Source organism: Coffea arabica, chromosome 10c (genome assembly GCF_036785885.1).
Source record: "Coffea arabica cultivar ET-39 chromosome 10c, Coffea Arabica ET-39 HiFi, whole genome shotgun sequence".
Taxonomy (NCBI): Eukaryota; Viridiplantae; Streptophyta; class Magnoliopsida; order Gentianales; family Rubiaceae; genus Coffea; species Coffea arabica.
In genome coordinates this window covers 50998437-51009218 of record NC_092329.1, presented here as the reverse complement: position 1 = coordinate 51009218, position 10782 = coordinate 50998437, and the positions used below count along the sequence as shown (strand labels likewise).

The following is a 10782-nucleotide window of genomic DNA, read 5'->3' as shown; positions in this document are numbered from 1 at the left end:
TTTCGTTTACCAGTGTACAAGTTCTAAGTTAGATGATTGATTAATTTTTTTGGTTTGATGTATAAGCAATAGTTATCCTTTCAAGGCATGTTTTTGACTTATTTACAAGTTTTAACCTGAATGTCGGATTAGCCTTTTGTTTTATGACTAAGTAACAGTATATTCGTCTCTCATTTTGCTTAGGTAGTGCAGTTTGGAACTCTTCTTTGATCACTACGAGATTGAATGAACTTAGAGATTCATCGATCTTTGGTTGGATAAACAGTGTATTCAACCTTAAATCTTTGTCTAATTCCCACACAGATGACTATGATATGCATGATGCGTTTTTTAATACTTTTTTTTTTTTTTGTAATGATGGAAATTAGGATTTTTTGAGCTACTTTTACTGCATCATTTCTTTGTAGCAAATGTAAGCATCATCAGGTTAGGAAAGATAAAATAGCTTCTTTTGGCAACATCTTGAAGCTCAAAATAGGTAAGTTTGACATGAATATCAGTGTGAGCATTTATATCATTTTCAACAGGATAGAGTTAGCCAGGTTTCTTAAAAAGCAAGAAGAAATTGCATACTGTTGAAAGCTATTTGGAACATGATATCAATAGTTACAAGATGTTTTTTATTCAACTCCTTGCCAATATTCTCACACACTCACAATATGTATAAGAAACCATAGTTTCTTAATTGCGTACATCTTAAACCTCAGCTTGATATTTTTCTGTAGGCACTCTTATAGCTACTTCAGCCAGATAGTTTTCCTTCTAGAGTAGATGGTACTTAGTTGGCAAGGGATTTTTCCTTCTTCTCTTCTTGTAAAGAAGTTTGGTAAACCCCAAAGATTTGTCAGCTTTTTCAAGCCTTAATTAAATAAGCAACTACTGACTATAAACAAAGATCAGATAAGAAATTAGGGTTAATTTTTTCATTCCGTATTCTGCTTTTATAAGCAATCAAATCGACCTTATACTTATAGGTGTTTTTGTACATCTTTTTTCAAGAACCCCACAAGTGCTGGAACATGTTTTATCTTTTGAAGGTTGCTCTTGTTATAATGATTTGGTTATAACATTGCTGGCTAGATTTTGTTTGTCCATATCTCTTTGTTTATTTGATTGATAGTACCTTGTGGATCAGTTTTATTGTAGTGATTGTAACGTACAATTTGCTGTTTGGAAATAAATTTTAACTTACCCAACAAGAAAAAAATCCCCACAGGACTTGCCTTTCAATTTGTACTTGATGGCAAGATTTGCAAAATAATGGGCTTGTATTAATATGGGTAAAAAAAAAGTACATATTTTTAATGTATATACTCTTTCATATACTTACAGTTGAGGAGGACAATCTTGATTTATTCTTGATGGAAAAGATTACTCCTGCCAACTATATTTGTCAATCTAGCAAGAAAATTTGCCTCCAAGACACATTATCTGTAATATTTGCCTGCATGGATGCCCTCTCAAATTTGATCAAGTCTTATACCCATTGGCTTGATTTCAATCTTGAGTTTGGTTCGACATTAATTTGAGTCTGGCTAAAAAAAATCTGATTTGCTGTTTTTTTTTTTTTCAATTTTAGTATCTTATTATGTGTTTTTCTTTTTTTCTTTTTTGGTTTGAACAAGCTTAATTCATGAATTTGGTACATAACACACAAATAAGTCTGTGTGTATTCCTAGATTTAGTGCTATATACATATATGTATACGAGTGCAAATACTTCTTTGGCCCTGCAAGCTTTTTCATATTTTCCTTTTGAAGAAGACAGCATTGGCACCTAAAAGCCAAAATTGCAAGGGTAATAGAGTCCATCAATAAGGTATCTGCAATATCAACAAATCCCAAGTTTCAATCCACACCACACAAGCCCTTTTCGACATGTCATTTTAACTTTTCTCAATCTGTTGTAATTTTAACCAAAATATATAATTTAGTGGATAAAATTTATAGTTTTTTTATGAGGGTACAATTGAAAATTTCGAAGTTTCTATAAAGTATATGGCGACTTATAAATTCTTGGTGCACGCCCTTGTACTCAAAACTCTAATTTGTCATTTAATTATTCATGTTCAGGGACCCCAGAATACATAGCTAGTAGCTAGTGAAATTAAATGATCTTCAATCACAAGGGAAGAAGAAAAGAAAGGATAAGAAAACTACAACAGACCATACATCTGTAGTTTTTGAAAATAATTCTACGACAAATCAGCTATTTTCCTCCTCCTCCTCCTCCTTCCCAAAATGATGTCAAATTTTATACCCCATTCATTAAGAAACATTCAAAACAAAGAGAGGAGATTGACAAAGAAAATGGAAAGCCATTGGTTTGCCGGAAAGAACCTTTTGTCATTTGGCTTAGATATCGTGAGACTTAATTTATTGCAATTTTGAAGAAATATGTAAAGTTTGTTGATTGATCAAATCATTTGACGTCGTCCCTTATGGACTTTTACATGTCTCTTTTTACTTTTCCCAATTAATCAAGCATCCTGTTGAATACGTTATTGCAGCTGAAAGTTCAAACAGAGAAGAAAAGATCCAAAACAACCTTAAACTTTAAAGGGCCATTTTCTTGATGCTAGTGATCTAGAGGCTTTCTCCTGTGTCCCCCCCCAAAAAAAAAAAAGGCTATCTTCCCCGACAACAAAAGCGCATTGGTGTTCAGATTTTGGATCAAGTAGTGTTGCTTCTAATGCTTCAAAATTACATGGAAACAATTAAATGTAATGAGCTTTGAACTCATAGAATAAGTAGTAGCATTGTTATATTAATCCCCCATTTGGTACATCGAAATGTATAGAATGGAAAGGTCTTTCCATCCAAAATATTTTTCCAGTCAGAATGATATGGAAAAAAAATTTTCATTCCAATGTCTGATATGTATGTTAGAATGGAATGTCCATCACATTTGCAATGTTTGGTATAATCAATTTTCAGATGCTAGAATGGAATAAAATATGTATAAAATTGACTTAATTACCCCGATAAAATCTTTTATTGAGCATTATATATTTTTACATATTTTATTTACTCATGCCACGCTATTTGTTACCCTATACGACGAACTTTGACCTTTTTTAGAAACATTATGAATAACTTATGTGCTTATTAAAATAATATGATTATAATATTTTATTATTTTTGAAATATGAATATTCATTTCAATTTTTCATTTTAAATGATAGTGTAATTACTCGCTTACAAAAAATTAAATCACATGCAGCTAAACATTCATATTCTTTTATTATTATTATTTTTTTCATAATTTATGTCAAGTGCCAAAAAATCCTTATACGTTTGCACAAAAGTTTAAAAGAACAATATCTTAAAGTCAGCAAAGAAAAATATTTTTAAAATAACTAGAATAGTTTGTTAAAAAACTATGGTCAATTATTGATTAAACTAACAAAAACCTAGTAATTGATAATAGGACAAAGAGATGTATGAAGATAAGTTTGACCCCAATAATTTTGGACATTCCAAGGTAAATGTGAGGAATTGTGAGCAATGATTTTTCAAGAAAAAGTTGGAATGAGTTTTTGAGGGGGAAAGGAGATCTATACCAAATATGGGAATGGAATGAACAAGTCAAAAAGGCCTTTCCATTCTAGGCGATTCTTATGTATCAAACAATGGGTAACGATTTATCAGGCACTCGTTAACTAAGAAACATGTGAAAAGAAACAAGAATTACAAGAAATCTAACGTAAATTTTACTTAAACATTTAACAATCTTTGATACATTCGTAACGAAATGTACTACCTTTCTTCCCTAGCAAAGGAAGAAATGAGAACCTCACGAAAAAAGAAAAAAATCTATTTCTGAATTTCTGGCTTATAAGCCTCTGGAATATCTTGATCTGTTTCTTCTCCATAGTTCATATAGACAAACTTCATGAAACCCTTAATCTTATAGTCAATTTTAACTTTTCACCCCTAGCTTTGGCTTTTGACTAATACCTACAACCAACATCTCAACCCACTACTCATTTTCTTTCGAATAATAGATCTTAATTTCAATGTACAATCATGAACTATCATGACCCATTTGCAGTTTGTACGTTACACTAGCAATTGTACCACCTAAATATCTTGTATTATCAATTTCTAGAAAGTTTCTTAATTCGGTTGAAAACTAATGAGACATTTGAAAATGAAAGAATTTTTTATCCTTAAATTAATAAGGGTGTTTTGATAAACATATACGGATTAAATGTACTAAAGCTTTTCGTCAAAACTGAGTTAGAGAAATCCCTTAAGCGATCAACTAATCTGACCAGTATGTTACAAAATGATAGTATAAGATAGTGTTTAATTAAATTAATAGTTTTCACAGCAAGCCCCTTTTTTTTTTTTCAACCATGACCTCCTATGTACAATCTCTTATGCCTTACCATTCAATCCCATCCTCCCCAACAAGCAAAAATTGGTGACTATTAAAGCAGCATGAGTGCAATGAACCCAACAAGACAAAACACAAAAAATCATTAAATTTAGCTAGTTATACACACACACACACACACACACACACACACACACATATATATATATATATAATACTAACACGTATACTATCCTACTCTAGAAAACAAAATAGTGAAATTTGACTCGGTTACCTAGGGATTGGCCATCTTCACTAATTAGAGGGGTGCATTGAACTCCCGACCTGCAACCAAAATTCCTCTTAATAGTCAACTTGCTTTTGACACAAATTGATTGTGCCCATGAGACAAACAACCTAAATTTGATGAAAAGTTCTTTATTACCAACAAAAAGATTAATAAAAGTTCTTAATAGTGCTAAACTACAATTACTACTACACTATAGAGCAAAAGAAATGCAAGTACTAATTTTTTTTTTAAAAAGACTATGAATGCGAATGTTAAACTACTTAAATTTCACATAATTTATCATGTATATACACACATTAACAATTACTACCTGCCCTTGCATTTATACAATTTTCCTAGTTACTTTTACCTTTCCAAAATCTAACTCCTGATGTACATTTTAACATGTACCCAATGGGCACATTAACATGTACCAGTAAGACAAATCCAAAAAAAAAAAAAAAATTAACATTAGATTTAGGCATCACAAAAACAACCCAAAATTTAATGAATGCATAGAGGAAGAAAGAGAGAGATAAATACTAATCAAATAAGAGAATTTCATCAAACATTTATAATTGTTAATTATTTCATGATGTTATAGTTTTTATTAGAAAATAATTAAGAAATTCATCCGTTTGCAGCTGCATGCTTTTATTGATGTGCTGCAAAATACTAGTAGTACAAGGTGATCCAGTCGGAAAAAAAATTAGGTTACCCTGCACAAATTGTTGATAGGTTCCGAAAGCATATTACAAATAAGCCAACAGAAGAAAAAGACAAATTCACTAAAGTCAGGCCCTTAGATTCATTCTGCAGAAGTTCAAGGAGTGGTGAAATAGAAGACAACTAGCTAGATAGGTGCTATTAGTCTACTGCAGTACAAAATAAGCGACAAAATGGACTCTAGTCACCAAAATCAATTAGCTAGGGAGGCCCCTAATGAAGCTTCTAAGAGTGCTCAATTACAAGTGCTATTACAAATTAAGATTATTCCAATAGACAAATGTACAATTGAGGAACAAACTTTTCATTACAAAATGCTCCTTTCATCTCATTTCGATAGTTTTTTCTTTCATACAGTTTAAGAAAAATTAACTAACTTTGTTAGAAAAGTAGAATCTAGCCGACTATAATTAATCATTTTATTTTATATCAATTTCAACAATAATACTAATGAAAAGTTGAATAAAGTAATTGTTGGATAAAGTAGGTTACACTCATAATAAAAAAGTACATTAAATAAAGGTATTTTAGAAAAGTTAAAAGTTAATTACTTTATTTTTTAATTGAAAAGTGGATTATAATTTTGGATAGATAAAAAAGAAAAACAAAACTATCAGGTGGCACGGAGGGAGTAATCAATAAAATCCATCAACATAAAACTAACTTCATTAATATGCTTCATTCAAAATAATTAGTCTAAACTACTCAATTAATTAATAAAGCCATTTATCCCATAAATTTTTGGAAATAAAAAAATAAAGTCCTTCACCAAAAGGAAAGAAGAAAACGACAAAGCCACTAAGCTCCAGGCATTTACATAGCCCAGCCACTTGATACGGTACAAAACTGCAAAGTCTGCAACGCGAGAATTCCACGTCACTCTACTCAGTACCCACTTTTCCCTCCACCAACGTTGCATTGCGTTACTGCTTTCTCCTCCTTCCTTTTCCAGTTCCCACCGCCGTCTATTGTCCTTCTTCCCTGAGAAAAATGTTGGCATTCATGGCTCCGGCGATGCATTTCCCGGTGAAAACCACCGCTACGTTCTCTGTTTCCAAGCCTGGGCCGAAGCTGAACCAGATTGGGCTTGCAAAAAAAGCCATTGCCCCCTCGAAGAGCTCGACTGTTTTACCAACTATTGCTTCGAGAATGGAGAGGTCCGATACCCGTATCCACCATTTGATTGAGAAGGAACGAGCAGTGGTGGTGCCCGGTTGCTTCGACGCCCTGTAAGCTGCTCTGCTGGAGAAAACCGGGTTCAAAGATGGCTGTATCTCCGGTTATGCTCTCTCTGCTTCCCTCCTCGCAAAATCCGACCTCAGTTTGCTCATGTCAGCTTCCCATTTTCTCTCGTTTTGTCCAAAAAAAAAAAAAAAAATATATATATATATATATATATCTGTGTGTGTGTGTTGGACTTGTGTGGGCCAACCCAAAACACAAGCCATGACTTGACGGTACATTATTGAAGCAGCCGCATGTGTGATTTCTTTGCTTTGGTCTTCGTGTGAGGAAAAGGGTCAGCCGCCACTCTTGCTGGTTGGGAGTAGGGATGTACGCGAGTCGAGCTACTTGCGAGTAGTTCGGTTAATGACTCGGCTCGAACTTGGGTTGACCGAGTTCGAGCCGAATTTCGAGTAGCTCGAATGAAAATCGAGTCGAGTTTCGAGTCGAAATAGCCCAACTCGAGGCTCATGGAGTAGCTCAACGAGGCGGAGTTATTTAAATAATATATTTATAATTTAAATAATATATATGTATTATAATTATAAAATGACCATTATGGGTATAAATTATATGGAATTTACAATATATCCTTCTTTATAATAAAATCCTATAATGGCAAAAAAGTAATAACATAATTGTAAAAAGACCTAAATTGAAAAAATGTCTAAAAAAAGAAAGAAAAGACTTTCTTCTCCGTTCGACAGTTCGACTTTCTTCTCTGTTCGAAGAAAGTCTCGCCAAAAAATTCACTTTACCAACCACTGATTCTGACTGATTTAGATCTAAACCCTCACTCCATTACTCTCAGTCTCTCGTTCGTCGCCGACGCCGTTGCTCGCCGCATCTGTGAGACTCCATCGCCATCGCTATCGCATCTGGTTACTAGTATGTCTGCCTCTGCTCTAATGTAGTATGATTGATTACCGCATCTGGTTACTCTAAGTTTGTTAAAGTTGGTGTCTTGGTAATTTTCGCCGCAGCTCTTCTGGTATCCTTTGCTTGATGATTTGCATTGTCGAACTTTTTTGGACTGTGCCTCGGTGCTGTAAAAATCATTTTTGAACCTTTACTCTGTTCTGGTATCCTTTACTCTGTTCTGGTATCCTTTACTCTGTTCTCTAAATAGGGGTTTATTGACTGTCCATGCTTCCATAGCAGTACTTAGCTGCTTAAATAGTTTGTTTCAAATCTTTCTCTTGGATTAGTAGGTAGAATTGTACGGAGGAATGATTTCCTTGCATCTTTGGGTAAAGCTGTAATTGGAGATTTGAATGAATGAATGAAATGTTTTTTTTTACAGTAAAAAAAAAATAAAAAAATTCAAGAGGGACTAAATTAATTCCTATATAAGCACTTGATTCCGCAGCATAGTACCAAACATAAAATTTATTACTTGCTTATTCTGTTCGTTTTACAGTAACGAATATTCTGCATGGCTCTCAAAAATTATTTTCTGTCTGCCTTCTTCGTCATCATGTCATTTTTGTCCAGTTTTTGTTCTTGTGAAAGTGTTGGGTCGCTTAATGTAACCAATTGTTCATGTCATAATGTATGCCTCAATTTAGAAATGATATCACCAATTGTTCATGATTTTTTTTAAACAATATTCTGCCATTCATGAAGATAGTGTACTTTGCTTGCTAACTTTGGCTTTTCATGCCTCCTTGAGGTTTAGCACAATTGTTAGAAGCTCCCCTTAGATATGAAATGTTGCACGTACCTCCCTGATGTTTTTTTTGGTGTCAGCATAGGTGATACAACTATAGTATATAAGGAACTCAAAAGTCAACAATTGTTATTGGCTTGTATTTGGATTATAGATTTAAGCAACCTCACATGCTTATTCTTTTTCTTTTTCTGCTCCTTCTTAGACCACACTTTGTTGTTTTGAATGTCTTACTACCTTCATGTCTTCTGAATCCAGTCGGGCAGAATCTTTGACAAGAAAATGCAAAGTGGCACTAGACATTTAACGAGTTGCTCAAGATTAGAAGGCAATGCCGAAGGAGTTGGTAAGCTAAATGTATAATATGTTGGGCAGTTTTTTTGAGATGATATGCTGGTACTAATGAATGTTTATATTCACTTTATGGGTAAATTATAGGTATGGCAATTAGTCCTCCCGGGGTATCTTCTATCCCGCGATCATCTGCTCATGATTCAACTACTCCATTCACGTTGGATACCCCTGTTTTCATAAGTAATGATACAACACCAGTTGGAGTTCAAGTATTTGCTCTTGACGAACAAGAAGAAGAAGAACAAACTGGTCAAATAGGAGGAGACACGCAGGAAGTGACTGAAGCTGAAGCTGAAGATGAATTCTAGATCCCTAAAAGAAATAAAACATCTGAGGCTTGGGATGATTTTGACGAAGTTGAGGAAAATGGATTGAATTATGCCATTTGCAAGCATTGCAAGAAAAAACTGTCAAGAGGCAAGTCAAAGCAAACAAGTAGCATGTGGAGACATCAGAATAGATGTTCAGCCTGAAAAGCAAGCATTAGAAAGGCTGAGCAGCAAACAAAATTAAATTTCCAGCCAGCTGATGATTCTTTTCTGACTTTGCCACCCTTGAGCGGAAAGTTTGACATGGAGAAAGTTAGAGAGGCAGCTGCACATTGGGTGCTAATGCATGAGCATCCATTCACCATATTAGAAGAAGAAGGCTTCAATCTTATGATGAAACGAGCGGTGCTAGAGTGGAAGAAAATCTCTCGAGCAACAGCAAAAAATGATTGTATGCAAGTATATGAGCTTGAAAAAAATAAGTTGAGAAACAAGTTGAAAAATGTGGAAAGAGTGAGCATCACAACCAATCTTTGGAAGTCGAAAAATCAAAAGATCGAGTACATGGTCATCACCGGGCATTGGATTGATTCTGATTGGAAACTACAAAAGCGAGTCTTGAGTTTTGTACACATACCACCGCCTCACCGAGGAGTTGCGATAGCATCTTCAATTTTTAAAAGTGCAAAAGAGTGGGGCATTGAGCACAAAATTTACAGCATATCAGTTGATAATACCTCGAACAATGATGTAGCTGTTATAATATTAAGAGATGACATCTCCAGGTCCAAAAAGCTTATTTGTGATGGAAAATTGTTCCATGTTCGATGCTGTGCACACATCTTGAACCTTGTAGTTCAAGATGGCATTTCTGAGATTGTGGACATCACCAAAGCCATTAGGGATTCCGTGGAATTTGTGAATCGATCAGAGGGGCGTGCATTGATGTTTGCTGAAATTGCGCAACAACTCCATATACCAGGAAAAAAATTGCTTTACGATTGTAAGACAAGATGGAATGCCACATTTGAGATGCTGAATTGTGCCATCAAATTTAAGGACGTTTTTCCCCGTTTCCAAGATAGAGAGCAAAGTTACAATTTTTGCCCATCTGCTGAGGATTGGGAAAAAGCTGAAAAGGTTTGTTCGGTCTTGGAAAAATTTTGGGAGTGCACACATATAATTTCTGGTTCAGATTATCCTACGAGCAATCTTTTCCTTCAAGAGTTGGTGAAGATAAAAAAAGTGCTGGATGCTCGAGTTAATGATGAAGACCCCTTCATTCGGGCCATGGTTAGAAGGATGAAAACTAAGTTTGACAAGTATTGGGGTAAATGTATTGGCCGTGGCTGCCATTTTAGATCCAAGACAGAAAATGAGGGTTGTAGACTTCACCTACCCTCAAATGTATCTACCTTCAGAGGCTTCTCATAACATTTCCACCATTCGCCGAGTGCTCTTTGAGTTGTATGATGAGTATGTTGCTCTAGCGGCGAATCCAACAGGAGGGCCAATGGCTTCTAGCTCTTCCCAAAGGCAAGGAACAAATGCAACCAAGAAGACTAGATGCGGTGATTTTGATCAATATTGTGATGAAGTCGAGACTAGCGAACCTCATAAGTCAGAATTAGTTGATTATTTAGACAAGCCTTGCCAAAAGATTGGAGAAAATCTCGATGAATTTGATTGTTTGGGGTGGTGGAAAATAAATTGAATCTCATATCCAGTACTTTCTTGAATGGCTTGCGATATATTGGCCATTCCGATAACTACAGTTGCATCGGAGGCCACTTTTAGTGCCAGAACTAGAGTAATTGACACCTATCGAGCAGCACTTCACCCCGAGACAGTTCAAGTATTGATGTGCGCAGGAGATTGGTGTAGGAATCTTCACGGCGTCAAAAAGAAGATGAAGGTCAGCTTTATTGTTT

At 34.8% G+C, this 10782-nt stretch overlaps 1 protein-coding gene across 1 annotated transcript; it reads left to right on the top strand.

Annotated features, from left to right (window-relative positions):
• The first annotated feature begins 9154 nt into the window (after positions 1-9154).
• LOC140015995 (zinc finger BED domain-containing protein RICESLEEPER 2-like) lies at positions 9155-10565 on the top strand. The gene is made up of 2 exons (XM_072068838.1): positions 9155-10181; positions 10273-10565. The coding sequence occupies exons 1-2, from the start codon at positions 9155-9157 to the stop codon at positions 10563-10565; spliced, it is 1320 nt and encodes a 439-aa protein (XP_071924939.1).
• The last annotated feature ends 217 nt before the right edge of the window (positions 10566-10782 follow it).

Bases quoted from the DNA above. Each gene is read 5' to 3' on its own strand.
- LOC140015995 (XM_072068838.1), top strand. From the start codon at position 9,155: ATGGAGAAAGTTAGAGAGGCAGCTGCACATTGGGTGCTAATGCATGAG. The intron at 10,182-10,272 runs GTAAATGTATTG...ATCTACCTTCAG, and splicing joins TAAGTTTGACAAGTATTGGG to AGGCTTCTCATAACATTTCC.